This window comes from Danio rerio, chromosome 14 (genome assembly GCF_049306965.1).
Source record: "Danio rerio strain Tuebingen ecotype United States chromosome 14, GRCz12tu, whole genome shotgun sequence".
NCBI lineage: Eukaryota > Metazoa > Chordata > Actinopteri > Cypriniformes > Danionidae > Danio > Danio rerio.
Window position 1 is genome coordinate 7,003,366 of NC_133189.1, and position 27,217 is coordinate 7,030,582.

The window sequence follows — 27,217 nt, forward strand, 5'->3', positions numbered from 1 at the left end:
TATTAATGAATGAATCAGTAATTTCAGACAAACTTCTTGAATTAGAAATAAGCGACACACTTTAATAGGCTTACTCGATTACAGGATGAATCTGCTTTTTCTGACAAAACTCTCCAATGCTTGATTCAGTGACTCAATCATAAAGGCTTGCTTTAGTACTGGATGAATCTGTCTCTTGAACAAATGATCCAATGATTGACTCATAAAGACTTCACTTGACTTATTACTGGATGAATCAGCGTTTTTGGACAAATCTCTTGAATTAATTATTTAGTTAATCACTCATAGGCTTCACTTGGTTAATTACTGGATATATCAGCAGAGCAGAGATCAAGATCCCAAAATTCATCTCAAAAGCATAAATAAACAAAGAACCCAAGAACCATATTGTATAGGAAATTGTTAATTAGCCTCCTATGTAGAGTGTGAGGTTTAGATCTTAAAAGTTATATTATATGTAAACCTATTAACGTTTTGTTCCTTAGGTCTTAATACATTGTTTTCTTCGGACATTTAGATTTGTTTAAATCTGAAATGTTATGACCAGCACAGGATAACAGTTCTTCTGCCATCAGTGAACCTCAAATGTTCCAGCTAAGAAATGTATTCAGAGAAAAACTCCTATGTTATGTTTGACAAAATCCTTTGTGCACTGAAAACGGAGAAGTAGCTTTTCATGGGAGGGTTTGTTTGTCTAAAGCGAGTTGTGCTCATGTTTGACAGGCCCTAAGGGCACCTGCTCCCTGGATTGTTGGTTAAAAAGCCCAAACATGACTTAGACAATGACAGTAGCTGTCAAGGATTAGGAAAATACAACCTGCACTGGAGCCAATAATGAAACACTAACGTTATCCCATGTAACGGTTGTCAGATTTCTCTTTGATGCACTATTAAACTGTAATGTAATGTAATGTAATGTATTGTGTATTTATATAGCGCATTTATTGTGTATGGCCGTACACCCAAAGCGCTTCACAATCATGAGGGGGGGTCTCTCCACACCACCACTAGTGTGCAGCATCCACTTGGATGATGCGACGGCTGCCACAGGACAACGGCGCCAGTGCGCTCACCACACACCAGCTATAAGAGACAGTTTTAGAGCCAATTCGGCGGATGGGGATGATTGGGAGGCCATGATCGTAAGGGCCGATTGAGGGACTTTGGCCAGGACACCGCAGTCCAGTGCAGTTCTCCTGAAATTATGTGTTCGGCATGTTATTCAAAACCAATATTGCTCTTTCATCTGTGAAACACAAAAGAAGTCATGCTTTCACTTCTTTTCAATTATAACAAATAGTAACTGGAGCCTTCATGCTTCAAAAAGAACACAAAAGCTACCTGATAGTGGTCTAAATCACTTGTGCACTACAGTATTCCATTGAAGCCTATAGATTCTGTTTAGCTAACCAATCAAAATCTCTTTTAACTTCTTGTGTGTCTATATATCAGTATTCTTAGCTCTGATTAAAATGGTACCCACTTCCATTCTTTCAGCTGGCCAGTATGAGGAGTTGGAGTGACCTGCGAAACGAGATCCTGTTTCTGACCGAAAATGCCACTGGCTCCCCAAGTCTGATGTACCAGGCTGTGTCCCGTATCGTGTGTGGACACCCTGAAGGCGGTGGCCTCAAGATCAAATCCCTCAACTGGTACGAAGACAGCAACTTCCAGGCGCTGTTTGGCAACCACAACGACAGCGATGACCAACCGGTTCCAGTCTACGACAACACAACCAGTATGTCAAGCATATAAAAGTGTTTATTATTATTTAAATTATTATTATTATTATTATTATTATTATTATTATTATTATTATTATTATTATTATTATCTATTAATATTTAAAAGTTTTGTTTTTAAGTTTAAGCATTTTATTTAATATTTTTATAATATCATTCTAATCCTTTTCTCATCTCCTAAACAAAAGAGAGATTACTGTCTCTCTACTGAAAAACAACTCGTTTAAAAGTATTGACAAAATGTTGATTGGTGAGTATAAACAGAAGCTTTTAGGCTCATAGAACTATTGGTGGAAGTACCAGCATTTCAGCATCTTCATAACACAGGAATTACAAATTATTTTGGTTATAGGAACACCTTATGTGGGAACTAAATTAGCACAAAATGTTTTGTTTTTTCAAAGTCTACCTACATGCCTTAATATGTTACTGATGAGTATTATTTGTGAATAAAGGCTTACATGTTTAGTCAAGTGATTTAAATCTTGGACTTGTTATTATGAGTTATTATGTTATTATTATTAAAATATCTTAATTGGTGTTAAAAAGAGTAAACATTTAAAAGGACAGTTCACCCAGAATTAAGATTACTTTATCATTCAGTACGTTTACATGGACACCAATAATTTGATTTTATTGTGATTTAGACAATACTCTGATTAATATTCTACCATGTAAACAGCGATTTCTGATTAATTTAATTAGATTAAGGTCATAATCAAAATAAAGAGAAATCGAATTAAGAGTATGCCGATTTTAGTCGCATTATTGAAGTGCATTACAGACATGTAAACACCTTAACCGAACTATCACGGTTATGTAGGACTTTTTCGCCGCGTTTTTGCGACAGGATAGTCCACACACCCACACACACACACATACTGAGACCACCTACCGAGACCACAGACACCTGCATCGTGAAATGCGGAGGTTTTTTCTTCCTTTCAGCATGCAGCATGAACTTCCATTAAAACAACACTCTTCCTGCAGTTCATAGTTGCATCCAATATCTCGTTTGTCATAGGGGCATGCATGAAATGTTCCCGAATGAAAGTGAAAGTGCAAACTGCAGTTAAATTCGAGAAATTAAAAATGAAACACCTGAAATTAATGAAACTCCAGAGGAAATGTGGATAACGTGGTGACGCGATGACGTTAATTATGTGCTAATAACATGTAAAATGGGATCATGAAAGCAACATTCATAAAGCAACTCATGTAAACGCCTTCATCTTATTATTGTCTTAATTAGATTTAGGCAAATAATTTGATTCCTGATGTCCACGTAAACGTAGTCACTTATTCTCCCTCATGTGGTTTTAAACATTCATGAGATTCTTTATTCCGTTTAACATAAAAGAAGATATTTTGAAGAATGCTAGTTGAAGGCACCTATCAACTTCCATAGTAGGAAAAAGATTTGGAACTCAACAAGTGCCAGGTACTAGCATTTATTTTTTAAATATCTTCTTCTGTGTTCAACAGAAGAGGAAAAACCCAATAACGTCTGAAAACGTTAGGTGCGCCACACTTTTGCGCCAATTTGTTGGCTTTGGATAAGAGCAGCTTGCTGTGCTTTTTATGTCGCTAGGCAACTACTGTATTTATGGACTTTGTGCTGGAGCGTATGACATTGGGCACTTATTCCGCACAGAGTGATTACTTTTTTCACCTGCAGGTGTTGTTTTCAACTGCAAGTACTCCATAAAATGCACTCAGGGCACATAAACAGCGCAAAAAAGCATGCTGCCACTAGAAACCTTTTGAAAAAGCCACCTCTCAACAAAAAAAAATGATTTTGGTGTGATCAGGGCCTGAATGATGACAGAATTTTCACACATTTACCTGTAGTTTTATATCCTTGTTTCTAGCTCCATACTGTAACAGCATGATGAGGAACATGGAAGCCAGTCCCATCTCTCGAATGATCTGGAGAGCACTGAAACCTCTTCTTATGGGGAAGATTCTCTACACTCCACATAGCCCTGCAACACAGAAGATCATTCATGAGGTAACCACACTGAAAAACACAAATGCTGCGATTTGACAAAGCAGTTTGATTAACTTTCTCATTGATTCTCAGGTCAACAAGACATTTCAAGAGCTCGGAATTCTGCGAGATTTAGGAGGAATGTGGGAAGAAGCCAGACCGAAGGTTTGGAACTTCATGGAGAACAGCAATGAAATGGATCTAATGCGGGTTTGTCTTGTCTTCCTTTTATTATCTCCCCCATGTGGTTGGTGGCTGCATTGCAGGATGGGAACTGCTCAGTATTACTGATAATTCATTTTTATTTCTCTCTCTCCAAACGCAGACACTTCTACTCAACAACCTCACGGCTAATTTTTTTAGTGCCCAGTTGGCTGGGACTCAGTGGAGCGTAGAGGATGTGATAAGCTTCTTGTCCAAGCACTCTGAAGACACGCGTCCCCAAGGAACAGCGTTCACATGGCGGGATGTCTTCAATGAGACCGACCAGGCCATTATGAGCATATCCCGTTTCATGGAGGTCTGAACAGCTCTCTTTCATACCATCATTTCTGTTCTCTTCTCCTCCCACGTGCTTTCTTTATATCTCATAATCCATCTGTCTCCCACATACATACTTTCGGATTAAACACAGCAACAAGCCATCATACATCACATAGCCCATGCATGTTACAACCAGCTGGATTTCACATTTTTCTGAAGTTTTTGGAGGGTCTAATTGACCAATATAATGTGTCTGTATGAGAAAAGGAGATGTGAAAGATAAAAAGGAAGTGAAAAACAGAAATTTATATAATCAATAGAGATCATTTTGAATCCATCTCCATATATATAACATGATCGGAGAAGACAAACAACACGCAATCACTTTTAAATTGGTCAAAAGTTCCCTTTTTCAATAGTGCAAGACCAAACCAAAGATTATAACAGGTCAAATAGATTATTTTAAGCCGGTTATTGATTAAATCGCACATTATAGTACATTTAAGGTCTAATTTGGTCACAGATTAAGTCACAAATGCTGACTTTTGTTTTTTAGTGTGTAAACCTGGATAAGCTTGAACCCGTGAGCACAGAGGAGAAACTGGTGAACGAGTCCATGAGCCTCCTGGATAACAGAAAGTTCTGGGCTGGGATTGTATTCTTAGATATACCATCTAACAGCTCTGAACTTCCACCCAACGTCAACTACAAGATCCGCATGGACATTGATAATGTGGAACGCACAAACAAGATTAAAGATGGGTAAGTCAGTGCTTTCTTCACTCAGTTGCACAATAATAAAAAGTTCCATTTTAAAGGAACTCTCTCATGGAACACTTTGGAAATAGGCTCATTTTACAAGTCCTCTAGAGTTAAAGTTGAGTTTTATTATTTTTTAATCCATTCAGCTGATCTCTGGGCCTGGCCGGAGCATTTTTAGCTTAGCTTAGCATAGATCATTGAATCGGATTAGACCATTAGCATTTCATTCAAAAATAATTTCCTTTTATAAAAACATTCTATTGAAAGTTTGACTTGTCTGTAGTTACATCGTATACAAAGACAGATTGAAAATGAAAGGTTGGTGTCTTTTAGGTTGATATGACTAGGAACTAGTCAATTCAGTCATTCTCTGGTTCTGGCAGGAGCATTTTTAGCTTAGCTGAGCAAAGATCATTGAATAGGATTAGACCATTAGCATCTCACTCAAAACAATTTTTTATTTAAAAACATTCTATTAAAAGTTTGACTTCTCTGTTACATCATATACTAAGACCAAAGGAAAATGAAAAGTTGCTGTCTTTTAGGTCGATATGACTAAGGACTAGTCCATTCAGCCAGTCTCTGGGTCTGGCAGGAGCATTTTTTGGCTTACCTTAGCATAGATCATTGAATCGGATTAGACTGTTAGCAATTCTTAAAAAAAAAAAAAAAAACATTCCTATCAAAAAAATCTATTAAAAGTTTGACTTCTCTGTTACATCGTATACAAAGACTAATGGAGTATGAAAAGTTGCTGTTGTTTAGGATGATATGACTAGGAACTAGTACATTCAGCCAATCTCTGGGTCCAGCAGGAGCATTTTTAGCTTAGCTTAGCATAGATCAGTGGTAGGGAACCTACGGCTCACTGGCCACATGTGGCTCTTTGACCAAAAATATGTGGCTCTCAAGCTGTCTCCCTTCAATAATATTTTACAGTTTAAAAAATTATAACCTACACTAGAAATCGTCACTAGCAATAGATTCCTATTGAAAATACAATTACAATTCCCTTTTTATTGTATTTTTTAAAGCAAAATTAATAAGAACTCAGTTTACAATACAAGGATGTTTTGAACTATGCGTGTGTGCGACTATGGTTCAATGGTAACCTTGCACACCTAAATTCAAGCAATGTTTGAGTAGTGATGGCAAAATGCTCAATGGCTCTTTAAAAAAATGCATTTGCCAAAAAAATCCGAAATGACTCTTAGCTGAAAAAAGGTTCCTGACCCCTGGCATAGATCATTGAATCAAATTAGACCATTAGCATCTCACTTTTCCTATAAAACTTTGACTCTTCTGTAGTTACATCGTATACAAAGACCGATGGAAAATGAAAAGTTGCTGTCTTTTGAGTCGATATGACTAGGAACTAGTCCATTCAGCCAATCTCTGGGCTTGGCAGGAGCATTTTTAGCTTACCTTAGCATAGATCATTGAATCGGATTAGACCATTAGCATCTCACTCCTTTTTTTTTCCTATTAAAAAAAATCAATTAAAAGTTTGACTCGTCTGTAGGTGCATCGTTTACTATGACCAAATGAAAATGAAAATTTGCTGTCTTTTAGGTCGATATGACTAGGAACTAGTCCATTCAGCCAATCTCTGGGTGCAGCAGGAGCACTTTTAGCTTAGCTTAGTATAGATCATTGAATCGGATTAGCATCTCACTCAAACTTCTTTCCTATTAAAAAAATTCTATTAAAAGCTTGACTCTTCTGTAGGTACTTCATATACAGACTGACGGAAAATGAAATGTTAATGACTTTCAGGTTAATATGACTAGGAACTATGCTCAGATTCCAGAATGATAAACAAGGAACTATGCTGCAATACTTTGACAACATTATGCAGGAGCTAAATTTGTCCCCAGATAGATAATTAGGTAATACCGCTAATAATATCATTGCGCCTGCTGCAGCCATGTTACAGCAGCAAAGTTCCTGCTTTATTTGGCTTAAAAAAAAAGGGGGAAAAAACTCTGTTGGTCTTCATACACAATGCAACTACAGAAGAGTCAAGCTTTAAACAGGAACATTATGTAATCTTTGACAAAAAAATTGGAGCAACATGCTAATGGTCTAATCTGATTCAATGATTTATGCTAAGCTAAGCTTGAAGTGCTCCTGTTAGACCCAAAGATCACTTAAATGGTTTCAAATATAGTAAAACTCAACTGTTTAACCTTTAGGTCACTTGTAAAATAAAGGCTATTTCCCTCAAAAATTGCAGTGTTGGAGATATATTCTACTGTATTCTTACCTTTCCAGGTATTGGGATCCAGGTCCCAGGGCTGATCCTTTTGAGGATTTGCGGTATATTTGGGGAGGATTTTCCTATCTTCAGGATGTGGTGGAGCACAGCATCATCAGAGCAGTTACTGGATCCAAAGAAAAAACTGGTGTTTACATCCAACAGATGCCTTATCCATGTTATGTAGATGATATGTAAGCATTCCACTGCAATTCACATAAATATAGATTAATTAAATTATACTAAATGATAGAGATGGTAATTAGATGCTTTACGCCAGCCAATCAATAGCAGAAGGAAGTATTAATATCAAATGTTCCTCTTCTCCTGCAGTTTTCTGCGCATTATGAGCCGCTCAATGCCACTGTTCATGACTCTGGCCTGGATGTACTCGGTGGCCATCATCATCAAAGGCGTCGTCTATGAGAAAGAGGCCCGGCTTAAGGAGACCATGAGGATTATGGGATTGGACAACGGGATCCTGTGGTTCAGCTGGTTTATTAGTAGCCTCATCCCTCTTCTCATTAGCGCAGGCTTGCTGGTTCTTCTGCTCAAGGTACTAAGAAAACATAAGCAGTTTATTTTCTGAGACACACACTTTTGCTTTAAATAAATAATCCTTTAGCGAGTTATTAGGAGAATATTTCCCAGTTTCATTTTGTTTACCTTAAAACGTTTTTTTCATTAAAATGAAACTACAATGTAAAATGTCTACAAAAATTATATTACATAATGTATACTAGTACATAAATAATATGGGATGGCACGGTGGCTTAGTGGTTAGCACTGTCACCTAATAGCAAGAAGGTTGCTGGTTTGAGTCCCGGCTGAGCCAGTTGGCATTTCTGTGTGGAGTTTGCATGTTCTCACCGTGTTGGCATGGGTTTCCTCTGGGTGCACCTGTTTCCCCCACTATCCAAAGAAATGCTGTACAGGTGACTTGAGTAAACTAAATTGTCCGTAGTGAATGTGTTAATGATTGTGTATGGATGCTTCCCCAATCTGGATTTCAGCTGGAAGGGCATCCACTGTGTAAAACATATGCTGGATAAGTTGGCAGTTCATTCCGCTGTGGCGACCCCTGATGAATAAAGAGACTTAGCTGAAGTAAAATGAACAAATGAATGAATATATAGAGATAAAACAAAAGCAGATAAAAATGACAGAAACTCAACTAAAACGTTATCCGAAAATAAAAAGATAATGAAATAAATGAATACTACATAATTAATAACCTATGCTGAACTTTAAATAAATAACAAAATGAAAACCAAAACTAACAATACTATAATAGTATCTAAAAAATACTTAAGTGACACAGTTATTAGTAGTAGTAGTTATTTTTATTCATTATTTTAATATTTCTTATTTAAATGTAATGTTTCTAGTACTTTGCAATAATAAATGCAATATTTAAAAATTATTTTCTCATAACAATTATTATAATAAATTATCATTAAGTACAGATGAAGTGAAAAGACTGCATGATTTTCAAACTAGTCGTGTCACAGATGTTTTCACACTGCATGACTATCTGGGCTAGCGTTTCGTCGCTGCTTTGTTTACACTCGAGATAGATCGGCGACAGGGACTTTCACATTGCATGACTTTACTATAGGAAGAATCGCCGACAACTTCGTCCAAACTACGTTTCACAGCCAAAAACATGTAGTATGATGTATATCTTTTGTTTTTAACTACATAATGAGAAAGAAGCCTTTAATGGGGTAGAACATGTACATGTTAGCTCACCTGGGTTTAAAGGGAATTAGTAATTTCTCCTCAACGTTGATAATAAACTAATTTCTTTCTGTATGAAACGTCAAACAGACACGGTTGCTCCTGAGTCCTGTCAAACCTCCACTAGTTTTTCCTCCATTTCGTGGGTCCAAATAAATCGAAAATGAGCGCTTTTAACTTCTCCCCCAGCCTCCCACTGGCCAGCAGCATGTATACACACACACACACACACACACACAAGTGAAATCTACTCTCTCATTGGCTGTAGGCGATCGCTGATGTTATTTTCAGTCAAAACTCAATTCACACGGCGTGATTTGAATCGCCGACAGCTCCAGATATTTAGCATGCCAAATATCTCGCAGGCATCGGCGACTCATCGGCGATTCTCTCAGATCGCATCTTTGATCGTTCATACTGTGTGATTGTCACTCACGTGCACGAGCAGCGATTTGCCTGTGATTTCAGGCATTTGTCGGCGATTTCTCAAAACCTGACGGCGAGCCAAAATCGGGGCTAAAATCACACAGTCTGAACTAGGCATTATATAATGACTTGCCTAATTACCATAAGTAACCTAGTTAAATGGCACTTTAAGCTGAATACTAGTATCTTGAAAAATATCTAGTAAAATGTTATGTACTGTCATCATGGCAAAGATAAAAGAAATCTTTGCAATGACGACAGTACATAATATTTTACTAGATATATGTATTCATTAGGTATGTGTATATAATATGTGGCATTCTCTAAGAATATGCCTGTTACAGTGATAACAAAATTCTTTTCCCTCTCCAGATGGGAAATCTCCTGCCCTATAGTGACCCTGGGGTCGTCTTCCTCTTCCTCGGGTCATTTGCTGTAGTGACCATCATGCAGTGTTTCCTGATCAGCACGGCGTTTGCACGTGCCAACCTGGCAGCGGCCTGCGGGGGCATCATCTACTTCACTCTCTACCTGCCTTATGTGCTGTGCGTGGCCTGGCAGGACTATGTGGGCTTCGCCGCCAAAGTCATCGCTGTGAGTACCTATAGAAGATGTGCTTCACAATTACAAAGTGCAAAAGTGCATGTGCTGGTTATCATACAGTACACTGCTAAAGGGATCTCGTTTATACTGCTTTCCTTATCTATAATGACTTATAGGTGCCATGTGAATATCTTAACTATACAATTGCACTTTGCTTTGGTTCCTGATCTGGCTAACCCTAGATTACAAGGAATCTTCACTATAGGGTGTTCCCATTTAAAATAGTTAAACGGTAGTGATTGATGAAAGATCTGGTACAATAATACAAGAGTTCAGTTTAATGCAAACCAGAGTTTCTATCTGCTGATTATGTGCCTTTTGATCACTAAAAACATGAGGTAACACTTGATTTTGATGGTCCGTTTGAGTATTAGTAGACTTTCTTCTTAATATCAGCTGATACTGCTCCTTCAACAGACATTTACTTGACTTTAAGAGACTTTGCAAGTATATGTTTACTTACACTAATCCTAACCCCAACCTGAGAGTCTACTAGAATCAGTTGGCATGTAGATGCAATGTAACTTGAATTCAAGAGTTCACACTTAGTTAATGATCTATCAAAAGCTTGTTTGGCATGCTGTCCCGGGAGAGAGCCCCGAGCTCAAGGCATCCTCGAGAACTCCCCGGCTGCGGTAGATAAAGGAACACATGAGGAAAGGGCTTAGGCCCCGTTTACACTAGTGCGTTTTAGTTTTAAAACGACGTTTTAGAATGAAAACGATCTGCGTTCACACTTGCGTTTTATCCAGCGTTTCTGAACTGCTCTCCGTCCACACCACAAGGCTGAAAACGCACATCACGTGACCACACACACACTCTGGCAAGCGGTAGGAGGTGTGAGGAAACCAGAGAACCTGGGGAAAACCCACACAGTCACTGGGAGAATATAGAAACTCCTCACAGAAACGCCAGGACCAGGGCCGGCAGTGTTCTTGCTGTGGGGCTCACATGGCTAACCACTGGGCCGCCGGGCCGCCCGATCAGTGGTAGAGGAGGAGAATAGGGGAGAAAGGGGGGTTTCTTCCAAACGAAGATAAAATGGACTGAAAACTGTGGTTGTTTATAGTAGCTTAAGGCTCATATGATTGGAAGATAGTGATTAGCTAATACAAGACCGGACGGGATAAATCATAAACACGTGATCCTCTCGAAATTAGTTTATGAATACTTCACTTCAAGAACACCATCGAAATAAAGTGTGACCAAACGTGATTTTAATTGTAATGTGTGTTTTAGCATGACACCGCAACGTATAAATACTTTGTTTTAGTTTGTTATTTTAACACTATCATATATTTTACACATTCAATCAGTGGGAGAAGAGGGACGAAGTGCATTTAAAATCCAAGCCATTGATTATCCTGATTATTCTATGGTCATTTATGAAGTTATAGACAAATTAAAACTAGTCTAATAAATTAGCACAATATTTGTCCAAATGTTTGTCAGTTATGACATGTCATGCTGCGTTCACACCAGATGCGGGATGCGCGTCAAGCGTGAGTGATTTACATTTTAAGTCAATGCAAACACGCGAATAGACATCCGGAAAATTGAGTGTTTTACGCGTTTGACGTGCTTAACGCGTGTTTTGTGCGAATTTCTCGAGTTCGAAAATCCGAACTTCAGTGGACATTCGCGCCGCGTTAACCAATCAGAAGCTTGCTCTTGTGGGGCCGTGATTGTGATTTATAACCTGTTGATGGTGTCTCGGGGGAAATCCTCCAGGCAACACCGACAACAAGTCATCAAACTGGGCTTGGCTCAGTCAGAAGCACCGTTGAAAGCCTCCGTCATCCAGGTTCAGTTACTGGAGGAGTTTAAGAGCTCACACAGCTGGATGCACCTCTGAAAGCATATAGTGGTCTCAGACACGGCCCTAAACGTATCGACGCTGTTTTTCAGTTTTCATAAAGCACATTAACACTGTTATTTTCTTCATAAAATCCATGTTAGCCTTTTAGCAACGAAGCTACAGTCACCGGGCAGATAGAAGCCCTGCCCATCACGCGAATCCGCGAATTTGACACGCGAATGAAGCGGGGTTTGACGCGCGAATGAAGCGAGTAACCTGAAATGTTCACGCGGCTATTTACACGCGAATAGCACGATTAATCCGCGCGTTCTGCGTCTGGTGTGAACACAGCATTAGACAGAAAGAAAGTGTGCGCGAGAGAGATAGTGTGTGTGTGTGTGTATATGTTCCGGGCATATCTAATAGCTCATAGTAACATGTGCTAGCTACCTCTTCACAAGAAGACACTTTTTTGAGCTGATTTGTGACTTCATGGATCAATCTTGATTCCACACATTATCGAGAACACACAGAGGAATTGGGGCTTTGACAACTGTCACTTGGTTATTATGATAACAGCTAAAAACTGACCGCAACCAGAGATTTTCTTGCTATATGGAGATGAAAAACTGTCTATTACTTACTATTAGAGAAAGTATTATGGCTAATGTGGATTCCACGAGGCACCTCAGCCAATCATGTAATGGCATTATCACCTGTGGCTAACATTTAGTTTTACGACAGATTTTGTGGTCTTGTTCTCTCGTCTTAAATATCGTGATAAGTGATTTTAATTTGAATTAATGCTGATATCATGAAAATCTCTTAACAAATAGGTGATTAACGTATTAATAATGAAGAAGGAATGCTCTGTAAAATAGCTGAAATATGAAACATGAATGTAAATTTATTTATTTTTTCTTACAGCTTAAAATAATATACAAAACAGTCCTAAAACGAACAGCTTTTTATTAATAATGTTACACATAGTACACTACATGTAATGTTGTTTAGTAATGCCATAAATAGCTCCAAGCTGTCATGGCATTCCCTACTATATTATCAGGGTAAAGAAAACATATGGCTCACCGTGAATGTGTTGTTTAATGTTAAACATGTTGAAGATTAGTGAACAGGCTGCCCATTCATTAACCGATAATCTATTTCCTCACAAAAGCTGTTTATTCAGTAGAGTGACGCCATTTTTCCATTGACATCCATTTAAAAAACGGCCTCTGGTCTCCTTCCAGTGGATAATACAGCAGGTTAGCTGGGTTGCTACTTGAGATTAGCATTGGTTCAGAATCTGAGCTGCCTCTATAAAAATGCAACAGCAACAGCCTTAACTTACATACCTAGATAATGCAATTGTTTTATAGACGGTGAAATAAAATGAAATATTAAAAACTGACATTATAACAACTTGCATCGATGTTGTGTCCACAGAGCTTACTGTCTCCGGTGGCGTTTGGCTTTGGCTGTGAGTATTTTGCCTTGTTTGAGGAGCAGGGTGTGGGTATTCAGTGGAATAACCTCTTCTCCAGTCCCGTGGAAGAGGACGATTACAACCTCACCACCTGCCTCATCCTCATGTACTTTGATGCCTTCCTGTATGGGGTCATGACCTGGTACATAGAAACGGTGTTCCCAGGACAGTATGGCATTCCCAGGCCATGGTACTTCCCTTTCACTAAATCCTACTGGTTTGGAGAGAACAGCACAAACAATACTGCAATACACGGAAAGAAGAGCAATGCAGGGGGTAAGACATCATTGTGATTCCACCTTTTATTTATATATATCATCCCACATAGCAAAATTTCTCTGGCCCACAGTCAGCTTTTGCTTGGCCCACATGCTGCAGCAAATTATTCAATTCAATACAATTAATCTTTATTACTGTAGCGCTTTTACAATGTAGATTGTGTCAAAACAGCTTAACATGGTAGTTTTAGTAAATTGAAACTGTGTCAGTCCAGTTTTCAGAGTTTGGTTTAGTTCAGTTCAGTGTAGTCTAATTTTCACCTACAATTTTCACAAGCCAGTGACGAAAGTGAAGGAAAGAAACTTTGAGAGAAACCAGGCTCAGTGGCGCATGACCATTTCTTCTCTGGCCAAACTTCTTGTGCAGAGCTGCAGTCTAGGCACCAGAGGCTAAAGAACGCTGGATGGCCATTATGGAGAAGCTGCAGGTTTGTGTAGGTCACCGGCGGGTGTACAGGGGATCAATGCGGAGACTCATCTGTTGCTAGGATCTTTCAGAAATCAGTATCATGCTCTCCACTCCTCCACGACAACCATAGCATTTGCCCAGGATATGGCTAGGTCCAGGATTATGGAGACCCCTAGAAGTCCTCTATGGTTGGGATTATGTTAGTTGACTAGACAAAGTCTGGCTTCCAGACAAAGGGCAAACCTGGACCATATCCGGGCTCAGCCAAGTCTCAGCCAAGTTAATAACTGAGCCTGAACTGGGCTAGATATGTTGGTGTGTAGCGACTGCAATGAAATTGCTAGAACCGTGAAGTCTTGTGCTTTAGGCAGGCATGGGTGTGTTTTTTCTTGAAGCGACCTGATTGGTAGAATTTTTCACTTTATTCAAAAATAATTTTAATGTATTTTAATGAGTCAAGATAGGCCAAACTCATGCGGCCCACATATCAATTTTTAACATCTGGGACAAATACTACATTTCACATCTGGCCCAAGTCTTGTGTGTTGCCATAAAGATAGTGCCACCACTGCCCTACCCGGGCCATGTTTGGCCCACATCCTGTATGCCTGCTCTGCCAGCTTTATGCCAAATCTGGGCCAGAATTCTTTGCTACCTGGGATTAAATGCCAAATGTGAAAGACATAAGTTTAATTGAAAAGGGCAAAAATTAAATCTGTCTTGTGTTGTTGTTGTTGTTTTTAAAGCTGTTTGCATTGAAGAGGAACCTACTCACCTTAAACTGGGAGTTTACATTGAGAATCTGGTGAAGGTCTATCGCCATGGTAAAAAGCTAGCCGTGGATGGGTTGACACTTGGTTTTCATGAAGGTCAGATAACATCCTTCCTGGGTCACAACGGAGCTGGCAAAACCACCACCATGTAAGTTCACATTTCTAATTAAAATCAAATACTGTTTTTTAGATTAGCTGTAAAACTTGTTTTTTTAATATTGAATACTTTTGTTCAGCGAGGAGAGAGGTAACAATAGTGACGATCTTAAAATGTAGTCATCTTAAATTGTAAAAATATTTCACAATATCTTGATAAAACTGACCAATTCTGGCTATTAATTAGTGTCTTATCACCTGACTATTATGAAAATACTAGTGGTTTATTAGTACTAATTCTACCCTACACCAAAACCCAGCTACTACCTTATTAAAAGTTATTAAAACTATTAAAAAGCAGCAAATTAGGAGATTACTAAGGTGACAGTCATAGTTAAGGGTTCATAAATAGCAAGAATTGTACCTTAAAATAAAGTTTGACTCAGTTTTTTTCTATTCATTTGGTTACAAAATCTAACCTTTCAATTGATCTTCAATGTTTTTAGGTCTATCCTCACAGGCCTTTTCCCTCCCACCTCTGGCACTGCATACATCATGGGCAAAGACATTCGTTCAGAGCTGAGTTCAATCAGGCAGAGCCTCGGAGTGTGTCCACAACACAATGTCCTCTTCAGCATGTAAGTGCCATCATCAGACCTACAAAATCCAATCATTAACAATAATTCAACACATTTCACAAATCAAAACCGCCTTTTGCTTGGTATTTCAGGTTGACAGTAGAAGAGCACATCTGGTTCTATGCTCGCCTGAAGGGTCTGTCTGAGGAAGAAGTGAAAGCTGAGATGGAGCAGATCCTGAGTGACACTGGCCTTCCGCACAAACGCAAATCCAGAACCAGCCAGTTGTCAGGTTGGTGACTTTACCTGTTGCATGAAAATCCTTAAGCTAGGAAATTTCTTAGTTTGAAGGTTAGGGGTACCCTTAGCAAAACTTGGGTCCCAAGAACAAAAACCTAAAGGTCAACTTAAGGACTTTAAGGCTGCCATTAAGTATTTCCTCTTAATGATCTAAGTCAAAGGTGTCAAAGCCAATTCCTGGAGGGCCGAAGCACTGCACAGTTTAGATCCGACCCTAATTAAACAGTCCTTCAGGCTTGTTTGAAACATACAGGTAAGTGTGTTGAAGCAGAGTTGTAACTAAACTGTTCGAGGCTGCAGGCTTCCAGGAACTGACTTTGACACCAGTGATCTAAGTGTTCCCTTAACCATTGCAAAGTTCTTAGTAACCCCTTAAAATTTTAAAGGAACTAAAACAGCTACCTTAAATGGGCAAATGACCCATCACAGGAAAACATAGCTAAATATACACAGCGTGTCGAAAACACGTCTGTCCAAAAGGATCTACGTGATCCCAGCTAAGTTTAATAGGTCCTTCATACATAATGTCGAGATCAATTAAATAAGGGAATGTCTCGACTTGCTTGATGAAAAAATTAAACGGCACAGATGATGTGTATTGCAGAGTATACAATCTTTTAACTATAGCAACCACGACACCCTTATGTCCTATGTTACCAGAAACTAAAGTGAATCACTTACAAAAGTCACTTAGGTAAGGGTGACAGTTAAGAAGTTTGTTACGATGCTCTAAATGAAATCCCTTCCCTCAGGGATTTCCCCCCTCAGAGACACCCTTAAGTTACTTTCATTCTTTTTATCCTTAAGGACTTTCATTCAACCAGGCACTGAACTTTTGTTTGTTGGTAGGTTTTATTGGTTGCAAACCTTACTTTTGTTGTTCCTCAGGTGGTATGCAGAGGAAGCTCTCAGTAGCTCTTGCTTTCGTTGGAGGGTCAAAGGTTGTCATTCTGGACGAGCCTACTGCTGGTGTGGATCCATATGCTCGTAGAGGCATTTGGGACCTTTTATTGAAGTACCGTGCAGGTAACCCAATGCATTTACACATTTGTTGTTCATTTTGTATTTATAATTGAAGAAACTTACAAGCAGATTTCTGCTTTTTTTCTTTCTTCAGGTCGTACAATACTTCTTTCTACCCATCATATGGATGAAGCAGACATTCTGGGTGATCGAATTGCTATCATCTCCCATGGAAAGCTTTGCTGTGTGGGCTCCTCGCTGTTTCTTAAGACTCAACTGGGCACCGGATACTATCTTACATTAGTGAAGAAGAACACTGAGCCTTCTCTCAGTTCTTGCAGGAACTCAAGTAGCACTGTGTCATTTGTTAAGAAAGTAGGTACACTTCAGGTTGCAAAAACAAACACTGAGTCATTTGGTAAGCCGCTAAGTGCTGTTGTTTGATTGGTTTTCTAGGATGATAATGCATCTGAGAGCAGTTCGGATGCTGGTCTAGGTAGCGACCAAGAGAGCGAAGCAGCCACAGCAATCGGTAAGACAACACCTGACCTAAAACCTTAAAGAAACACTCCACTTTTTTTGGAAATATGGTCATTTTTCCAAGTCTCCTAGAGTTAAACGGTTAAGTTTGACTTTTATTGAATCCATTCAGCCGATCTCTAAGCAGGAGCACTTTTAGCTTAGCTTAGCATAGCATTAATTATTAAATCAGATTAGACCAAAATCCAAAATAATCAGTTTTAATTAGCCATAGAAAATATAGTTTAATTTTTTTCTGTTTAGTACACTATGTAACTACAGAGGAGTTAAGTAATAGTTTGTAAGTAGTAGTTAAAAATAAGCCTTTTTCCTATTTTTTGCTTATCCTATGCTATGCAAACTATTACTTAAGTGTTTACTGTGTTCTGTAGGAACTTCTTGGCCCGAATCTCCTGTTGTGCCAGTTGATGTAACCATCATTTCCAGGCTAATCCTAAAGCATGTTCCTGCTGCCCGCATGGTGGAAGACCAAGGCCACGAGATCACATATGTGTTGCCATATGAGTCTGCTAAAAACGGTGCTTTTGTTGAGCTCTTCCATGACCTAGATGATCGGCTTGCAGACCTTGGCATTTCCAGCTATGGTGTCTCAGATACTACACTTGAGGAGGTACGGTAGAGCTTCTAATGGCTTTTTTTTCTTAACAGAAAACTGATTTGGGGTTTTTAATCAGTTAATAATCTCTATTTATAGATTTTCCTAAAAGTGGCGGAGGACAGCGGAGTCGACACTGAAATGCTCTCAGGTAAATTTGAAGCTCACTATACCTCTCAGGTAAACTGAATAAGGTAAGCATACAGTGCAGAGGAAAGATCTGATCTTGTATTTTTATTATTGTGTTAGACGGAACTCTGCCGGTGCGCAGACAGAGACGACATGCATTTGGTGCTGATCACCAGAGCTGCCTGAAACCCCTGACCGAAGACGATAGCTTTGACTGCAATGAATCTGAGGGTGATCCAGGTAGAATCTTAAAACATGTCTACTGTTGCATTAGGGTCAGACAATTTTCTTAATATTCTTGTTTGTGCTGTCTATTTGATCACCAGAATCCAAAGAAACTGACTATTTGAGTGGGTCAGATGGCAAAGGATCATATCAGGTGAAAGGCTGGAGTCTGAAGAGGCAGCAGTTTGTGGCTTTATTATGGAAGAGACTGCTTTACGCTCGCCGCTCTAGGAAAGGATTCTTTGCACAGGTACAAATGAGAAATATACTTTAGTCATTAAAAAAAATGACCAATGGTTTCATTGTTTCCGCAAAGCATTATAACCACAAGTAGATAATAGAGAGACTCTTGGTACCAATGATTTACATGATCTTCCACTGTACACTGTAAGTCTTATATAGACCAGGGGTGACTAAACTTGGTTCTGAAGCGCTGGTGTCCTAGTAATATGCTGGTTTCTGTATTTAATTAGGGGTTGGAGCTAAACTCTCCAGGACACCGGCTCTCCAGGGCCGAGTTTGTGCACCCCTGGTGTAGACTATTGGAGATTTTTAAAATACCTAGCAAGAGCTTGATTGGCTAGCCCGGGTGAGTCTGATTAGGGTTGGAACTAAACTTTGCAGAAAACCATCCCTCCAGGACCAAATTTGTGCACCCCTGGTATAGACTATTGGTGCCTATTTGTTTCTATTATTATCAAATACATTGGAAGTCATGCAGCTCATAGAGATTGTTGGTGGCTTTGGTTTGTGATTGTGTTGGTGCCAATAGTCTTCGATCTTAAAGGGATAGTTCTGCAAAAAATGAAAATGTACTCATTATTTCCTTGACTACAAGTGGTTCCAAAGCTTTATGAGTTTCTTTCTTCGGTTAAACCCAAAGATATTTAGAAGAAAGCTGAAATATGTAACCACCGACCTCCATATTATAAAGAACAAATACCATGGAAGTCAATGGTTAGAGGTTTTCAGATTGTTTGGATTTAGAAAAACAAAGAAACTTTTCCAATGGTTTCAGTTTCCCCAAAGCATTGTAGCCACAAGTAGCTAATAGAGATTATTGATACCAATGATTTACATGATCCCCCAAAACACTGTATGTGGAAGCGATTGTATGGACCAGGGGTGCTCAAACTCGGTCTTGGAGGGCTGGCGTCCTGCAGATTTTAGCTTGAACTTGCCTCAACACTTCTGCATGGATGCTTCTAGAAAGCCTAGCAAGAGCTTGATTAACTAGCCCAGGTGTGTCTGATTGGGGTTGGAACTAAACTTTGCCCCTCAGGACCAAGTTTGTGTATCCCTGGTATACACTATTAGTGCCTATTTATTTCTATGATTCTCAAATACATCGCAAGACTTGCAGCTCATAGAGATTGTTGGTGTCTTTGGTTTGTGATTGTGTTGGTTTTAACAGTCTTTGATCTTAAAGGTATACAGTAGTTCTGCAATAAAAGAAAATGTACTCATTATTTAGTCAACCTCAGGTGATTCCAAAGCTTTGTGTTTCTTTCTTCTGCTGAACCCAAATATATTTAGAAGAAAGCAGACACCTGTAATCACGACCTCCATAATAGGAAAAACAAATATTGTAGAAGTCAATGATTAGAGGTTTCCAGCTTTCTTCGAAATATGTTCTTTTGAATTGGCACCTATAACCCAGTGATTAGTGTGCTGACATATAGCGCAACAGTGATTCCAGGCATCCCGAGTTCGAGTCCTGGCTTATGGACCTTTCCTAATCCCGTCACCCCTCCCTCTCCAACTTCACTTTCTGTCATTCTTCTATCTTGCCAAGGCGAAAGTGTCAAAAAATACAACTGCAAAAAGTGTTATTTTGGATTAAGCAGAAGAAAGAATCTGATAAAGGTGTGAAACAAGTAAACGGTGACAGAATTGACATTTTTGGGTGAACGATCCCTTTAACTACAGTACTTTTCAAAAACACTCACTGTGATTGTCTTCACAGATCGTTCTTCCTGCTGTGTTTGTGTGCATCGCTCTGGTATTCAGTCTCATTGTGCCGCCATTTGGGAAATATCCCAGCCTGGCTCTTAATCCCTGGATGTATGAAGAGCAGTTCATGTTCTTCAGGTGCATAAAGACATCATGCCATTCAGCATTAATTTAAAATATTTGTAAGGAACCACTCTAAATACTGCAATTTTGTGTTAACAGTGAAGATGCTCCTTATGACGTAAGCACACATAAGTTGCTCAGAGCTCTGTTTGATGATCCTGGCTTTGGAACACGATGCATGAAAGGAGAATCAATTCCGTAAGTAACCTACGGTAAATTTTGTAACTTTTTTTAGTAAAACAAATAGCTAAGTTATGTTTTTCTATGGTGTTAGGGATGCTCCCTGTACAATGGGCGATGAGGAATGGTCTACACCAGAAGTGCCAGAAAGCATAATAGAGATTTTAACAACAAGGAACTGGACTATGAATGACCCATCGCCTGCTTGTGAGTGCAGCTGTAATGGCAAAAAGAAGATGCTCCCAGAATGCCCTGCGGGTGCAGGCGGTCTCCCACCTCCTCAGATTAAGATCAGTGAAACTGAGACTCTCCAGAACCTGACAGGACGAAACATCTCAGACTATCTAGTGAAGACCTACGCACAGATCATTGGAAAAAGGTATGACCTGATTGTATGATTGCTTAACTGAAATTAATTCCACATTATCATCAAGTGCATTAACAAATGGATCCCTTGACAGCTTAAAAAACAAGATCTGGGTGAACGAATTTAGATATGGAGGATTTTCATTGGGAGCCAGAAGCACTCAGGTACTTCCTCCAGCTGAGGAGATTGACGACGCCATCTCTAGAGTCAGGGAGATCTTCCAACTGGGGAAGGTAAATAAAAAAACGACCACTATTATAATAAGATTCAGACAGCTGTCAGGAATAGTGTGCAAATTATTTCTTTTCATCCAACACTTTTAGGACTCAGGATCAGCAGCCGACCGTTTCTTAAAAAGCCTGTCTGCATTTATCAATGGGTTGGACACTAAGAATAATGTCAAGGTCAGTGATCTGGCGGGGATGGCAGTGACATTAGCAATCTCAGAAGTGAAGACGCGGAGTTGGTTGGGAGGATTGCAGGTGGAAGGGGGGGGGGCGTTAGCAATGACCTAGATAAAAAAAAGGGGGGTTACCCTGTAACTGGGCCCCTAAATAGCCAGGCTCCTATGCACTCTGTCACCCTTTTCCCTTCACTTACTACGCCCCTGCTCATTTATAACCATAATAAGAGCTATGTGATATGACATGATGCATAAACAGGATTTAAACATGTTATTACATGTGTTTGTTGTCAAGGTTCCACAGTATAAATGTTAAAATAACAAAAGATCAGACCTTATATCTCGCTGAATATATTTATAACTCTCTGCCTGTATCATTTGTTTTCAAAATAAGAGTCCTGCATATGTCGAATGTTTAATACAACCTTATATATACTTAAAATTAAAGAAAACACATATAATTGTTGTAATCTCACTAGCAAATGTGGCCATTCAATGAAGTGTGCATAATTTAATCATGTTAGTGACATAACATTGTGTGTTTTATTCCAATTGGACTTTCTTTCTTGGTCATTTCCATCTTTTATTAGTCATCTGTATCCATATTTTTATTCTATGGCACCTTTAAACTACCTTTAAACCATAGAACTATTCCTGATTTATATTGGTGTTTTGTTTGTACTTTCAGATTTGGTTTAATAACAAGGGCTGGCACAGTATTGGGGCCTTCCTCAATGTAATGAACAACGGTATCTTGCGTGCAAACTTACCACCCGGTAAAGACCCCAGTGAGTTTGGCATCACTGCGTACAACCATCCACTCAATCTGACCAAGGAACAGCTTTCTCAAGTGGCGCTGTAAGTCCTGAAATAATGATTCAATTAAATATTAATAACAAAAATAACATATTTAATGGATTAACACAGTTTTACGATCTCTGATTGATGGCCTTTCAGGATGACTACCTCGGTAGACGTGCTGGTTTCCATCTGCGTGATCTTCGCCATGTCTTTCGTCCCTGCTAGCTTTGTTGTCTTCCTCATCCAAGAGCGAGTGAACAAAGCCAAGCACATGCAGTTTATCAGTGGAGTTCAGCCATATCTCTACTGGCTGGCAAACTTTCTCTGGGATATGGTGAGTGTCTGCTTTATATGCTATAATCCTCCCAAATATGCCAAGTATCTAAATGCACATGTCTGTCTGTTTTCTGCTACAGTGCAATTATGTTGTTCCTGCCACTCTGGTGATCCTGATCTTTGTGTGCTTTCAACAAAAAGCCTACGTTTCCGCCACCAACCTGCCTGTTCTTGCCCTGCTTCTGCTTCTATATGGGTAAGACATTCTTATGGAGCTAGTATGACGATCACTCGCAAATTAGGAACATTTTCTGTAGATATGGGAGTTGTGCTGGCTTTTGCACAACAGGTCTTTAAGCAGCAGATCACTACATGCATTTTTCTGATCGGATAGCTTTCTGTTTGTAAAAAGGGAAGGTGTAAATGCTTTCTGAAATGCATTTGAGATGGATATGAATCCAATCTCTCAAATAACTTTAGGAGGTGGTCTTTGATGCATTCCAGACGAACCTGGACAAGTCTAAATGTTGGATCTTACTCCTTCCAAAATGTAAATAAACAAGTGAGACTGTGGCCCCGTTTACACTAGTGCGTTTTAGTTTTAAAACGGCGTTTTAGAATGAAAACGATCCGCGTCCACACTCGCGTTTCACCCAGCGTTTCTGAACTGCTCTCCGTCCACACCAAAACGCTGAAAACGCACATCACGTGACCACACACACACTCTCAGGCAAGCGCTGTAGCCAATCTACCCAGATGAGAGCTGTGCTAGTCGGACTTCTCATCAAGCATCTCCCGCTGGATCTAACCTCACTATATTTATTAAACGGAATATTTCTTTCATCTTGTTGTCTTTATTTAACGACATATTCATTGGACATTGGAATCTATTACTTGTTCTCAGGTAATGTGTTTTGGCTGAGCGCAAAGATAAGTTAATGATTAATGTAAGCACGTACATTCTGTATTTTGACTGATCGCTTGCCTTTATTTCCTATAATGTATAAACTTATTGTATGTTATACTTTTATAATGGCCATTATCGATTAAAACTGATATTCAGCAAAGAGAGGGTGTGTTTCGTATTTTCACTGAAATTGAAAGGAGGCAGTTGTTATCGGCTCCGTTTTGTTATAAATATCCACACAGTGAAGATGACGCTCATATTTGCAGCACGGCGCCTCAACATTTTTGCTGTCTGTTTAGTTGTTAATATTAAAATGAAAATAGGCAGTTCCTTATATCATGTTTACATTTTATTGTTGAGAAAGTAAAACAACGTAGCCAGGGTGATGTGAATGAAGTTATAAAGTACACTGTTCCCTTTGAAGATTTACCCGTGTCCTCGGTATAGTCTGTTTTCCATATCAAACTGAGAAGAAGAGATTGCAGCCATGATCAAACTTGCGAAGTTTTAACTTACTTAGAAGATGCAGGACTGAACTGTGCGTGTTAGGCTACTTAATATTCAGGAAAAGCCCCAATCAGAGAGGCGAATGTCTGCAGCCCCGCCTCCGTTTTCAAATGTCTCCGTTTTCCATCATCCACACTGAGACGGAGCAGCTGCGTTTCAGAATGAAAACGGCCTCTCCAGCGTTTTCGAAACGCTCCGTTTTCGGCGCTCGAGAACTCCGGCGTAGTGTGGACGGATGGCGTAACCGTAGCAAAACTTATGCGTTTTCAAACTAAAACGCATTAGTGTAAACGGGGCCTGTGTTAAGGGCAATATGACATCAGATATATAAGCAAAATTGCAACACGCAACATAAAAGATTATAGTTTAGTCTTTCGGCAAGGCAGTAGGTAGTGCTGTCGCCTCACAGCAAGAAGGTCGCTGGGTCGCTGGTTCAAACCTCGGCTCAGTTGGTGTTTCTGTGTGGAGTTTGCATGTTCTCCCTGGCTTCGCGTGGGTTTCCTTTGGGTGCTCCGGTTTCCCCCACAGTCCAAAGACATGCGGTACAGGTGAATTGGGTAGGCTAAATTGTCCGTAGTGTATGAGTGTTTGTGTGAATGTGTGTGTGGATGTTTCCTAGAGATGGGTTGCGGCTGGAAGGGCATCCGCTGCGTAAAAAACTTGCTGGATAAGTTGGCGGTTCATTCCGCTGTGGCGACCCCGGATAAATAAAGGGACTAAGCCGACAAGAAAATGAATGAATGAATGAGTTTAGTGTTTCAGATACATATTCTACATATATACACAGGGCTCGAAATGAACCCTTTTGATTGGTAGCACCGGTGCTCCTGACTTTAAAAATGCAGGCGCATCAGTCAAAATTTAGTGGCACCCACCAATTATAAGCACCGTTACTACACGTTTTATACAAACATATTTATTGCATTTGAAATCAACACTAATCAAACTTACAAGCAAAAAAATATATATGCAAGCCTGAGGAAAATACGTCTCAACGAAATCCCGTTATCACAAAAAAATACATTTTTATAACATAACTGAGTGACCAAATGGTACACGGACCGCTCACCGCCCCTGCATGCACTGCTTGACATGAATGAATCTGTTAACGAAAACTGTGCTGTTTGTCACAGGTGCTGTCTAACATTGCACTGATGCTTTTGACATATACTGTACCTTATTATATGCATATAATACATATTCAGTTTTATATATACGTTTGTATATAGCACAGTATCACAAAATAAGTCATTTAAGGTTTCTTTCCTACAGAGCAGGTGTATCCTTTGTTGCATAAATGACTAATAGAGATTACTCGAATGCATATAAATGTGATTTATCGCTTTAAATCTCTCATTGAGTACGTTTACATGGACACCAATATTCAGATTTTAATACGATTAAGGGGATACTCTGATTAAGAGTCTACCATGTAAACAGCAATTTTTGGTTCATTTAATCCGATTAAGGTCATAATTGAACTAAACAGAAATCGAATCAAGACCTGTGGAGTATGCCGATTTTAGTCGCATTATTGAAGTGTAGTACAGCATGTAAACACCGCAATCAAACTGTTACCATCATGAAGGACTTTTCACCGCGTTTTACGACAGGATAGTCTATACCAGGGGTCACCAACCCTGTTCCTGGAGAGCTACCTTCCTGCACATTTTAGTTGCAACCCTGACCAAACACACCTGTTTGTAATTATCAAGTGCTGCTTTAGGTACTATTAATCGGTTCGGGTGTGTTTGATCAGGGTTGAATTCTGCAGGAAGGTAGCTCTCCAGGAACAGGGTTGGTGACCCCTGGTCTATACACACACAGCTGTTTGGCACTATTTTCTGCACCTACCGAGTTAGTAAAGGACCAAAAATACACACACCACGCAATGCTGAGTTTTTTTTTCCTCCATTTTCCATATGCGGTATTAAATTCCATTAAAACAACACTCTTCCACCAGTCCTTACTTCGTTCTCGCTTTCAATACCTCAGTTTGTGAATGAAATATCAATTCATATCTGTTTAGTGGAGACACATTTATGCCCTGTAAAAAAATGTAATGACAAAAAGTCAAGATGAAGTGTTTTTAAGTTTCTTTAACTTATTTTAATAATCAGGTTAGTTGTACAAGTTGTACAAAGTTTTACATAATATTTGTAGCCCGTTTGATTGATGTTGAGATGACTAGAAAAGTTCATTTGATTCAACAAAAAAAATTGAAGGCTACATTTGTGGCCAAATGTTAATAGATCGCTCAGTCTGTCTGTTAGACGACAGCAGCCTCTGGTGGATCTACAAGAGAATAGCAGGCATGAATAGCTCTAGATATTTGAGATCTCAAAAAGCAGCCTCTGGTGGATTCGTGAAAAGATTAACTGTAAAGAAAAGGTACCTCCTGGGACGTATTTCACGCTCTCCAGAAATGTATACTGGGGTACATATTCATAATGAGCCTGGATTGCCTAAGGCTCCGTTTAAAATATCAGGTCTTGATGATTTGTTGCCTATATCTGATTGTTTTGCCTGTCCGTTTACACATTAATTGTGACCCATTTCCGATTAATGTGTTTACACTTGCTATACAATTTACGATGTCGTGCATGCATAAAGGCAAGTTATAGCATCTGTGCTACACTAGCCACGATGTAAGAAATTGTCTTGCTTTTAGCTCTGTGAAATATGCGAAGGTTGCCCAACTTTAAAATAATTTTAAGGTGGAGGAGGAAGGAAATGGCCATCATCATAGCTTGTGCCTATGGTTAGTATATGGTGTCCTATAAAGAAAAGGTACCTCCTGGTATGTATTTCATGCTCTCCAGGAATGTATACTAGGGTACATATTCAAAATGAACCTGGGTTGCTTAAGTCCCCATTTACACTGTCAGGTCTTGATGCCTAATTCTGATTGCGCCTATTGTATATAGGGTGTCCTCCACTATTCAGAGGAATATGCGGGTACGAGAGAGATCTCAGGTTTGGTGGGAGCAAATTGTGGAGACTGACCACTTTTCTCCTCCATGTTTCTTCTGTTGTTGTTGTTGTTTACCGTGTTGGTGTCTCCACACACGCTCTTTCTTTTACGCCATTAAACTGCAGAGAAGCACCACATTGTCGCAAGTTATTGACATTCAAAACGGAATGCCTCAATAAATCCGATCTACCTGTTTAAATGATATTCACATCGTCACATATCCGATTTATATCTGATTTATGTCACCCTGCAGCCCAAGATCGTTTACTCACTGAAGCTAAGCAGGGCTGAGCCTGGTCAGTACCTGGATGGGAGACCACATGGGAACACTAGGTTGCTGTTGGAAGTGGTGTTAGTGAGGCCAGCAGGGGGCGCTCAACCTGTGGTCTGTGTGAGTCCTAATGCCCCAGTAAAAGTGAAGGGGACACTACACTGTCAGTGGGCGCCGTCTATCGGATGAGACGTTTAACCGAGGTCCTGACTCTCTGTGGTCCTTAAAAATCCCATGGCACTTCTCGTGAAAGAGCAGGGGTGTAACCCCGGTGTCTTGGCC

The 27,217-nt window shown here is 39.5% G+C and overlaps 1 protein-coding gene across 2 annotated transcripts in view; it reads left to right on the top strand.

Moving 5' to 3' along the window:
* The window catches only part of abca1b (ATP-binding cassette, sub-family A (ABC1), member 1B), a 95,188-nt gene that overhangs the window by 47,973 nt on the left and 19,998 nt on the right, over positions 1 to 27,217 (top strand). The window contains exons 9-35 of one of the 2 annotated variants that reach the window (XM_005173080.6): positions 1,498 to 1,738; positions 3,614 to 3,753; positions 3,826 to 3,942; positions 4,058 to 4,252; positions 4,772 to 4,977; positions 7,252 to 7,428; positions 7,568 to 7,790; positions 9,773 to 9,994; positions 13,248 to 13,563; positions 14,721 to 14,895; positions 15,350 to 15,481; positions 15,574 to 15,713; positions 16,610 to 16,747; positions 16,839 to 17,059; positions 17,141 to 17,216; positions 17,596 to 17,834; positions 17,919 to 17,970; positions 18,069 to 18,188; positions 18,275 to 18,423; positions 20,140 to 20,264; positions 20,349 to 20,447; positions 20,524 to 20,808; positions 20,891 to 21,029; positions 21,120 to 21,200; positions 21,888 to 22,057; positions 22,157 to 22,334; positions 22,417 to 22,532. In XM_005173080.6, coding sequence (XP_005173137.1) covers positions 1,498 to 1,738; positions 3,614 to 3,753; positions 3,826 to 3,942; positions 4,058 to 4,252; positions 4,772 to 4,977; positions 7,252 to 7,428; positions 7,568 to 7,790; positions 9,773 to 9,994; positions 13,248 to 13,563; positions 14,721 to 14,895; positions 15,350 to 15,481; positions 15,574 to 15,713; positions 16,610 to 16,747; positions 16,839 to 17,059; positions 17,141 to 17,216; positions 17,596 to 17,834; positions 17,919 to 17,970; positions 18,069 to 18,188; positions 18,275 to 18,423; positions 20,140 to 20,264; positions 20,349 to 20,447; positions 20,524 to 20,808; positions 20,891 to 21,029; positions 21,120 to 21,200; positions 21,888 to 22,057; positions 22,157 to 22,334; positions 22,417 to 22,532 — 4,472 coding nt within the window. The remainder of the gene's footprint in view (positions 1 to 1,497; positions 1,739 to 3,613; positions 3,754 to 3,825; positions 3,943 to 4,057; positions 4,253 to 4,771; positions 4,978 to 7,251; positions 7,429 to 7,567; positions 7,791 to 9,772; positions 9,995 to 13,247; positions 13,564 to 14,720; positions 14,896 to 15,349; positions 15,482 to 15,573; positions 15,714 to 16,609; positions 16,748 to 16,838; positions 17,060 to 17,140; positions 17,217 to 17,595; positions 17,835 to 17,918; positions 17,971 to 18,068; positions 18,189 to 18,274; positions 18,424 to 20,139; positions 20,265 to 20,348; positions 20,448 to 20,523; positions 20,809 to 20,890; positions 21,030 to 21,119; positions 21,201 to 21,887; positions 22,058 to 22,156; positions 22,335 to 22,416; positions 22,533 to 27,217) is intronic. The other variant, NM_001114586.2, reaches the window with a different exon arrangement.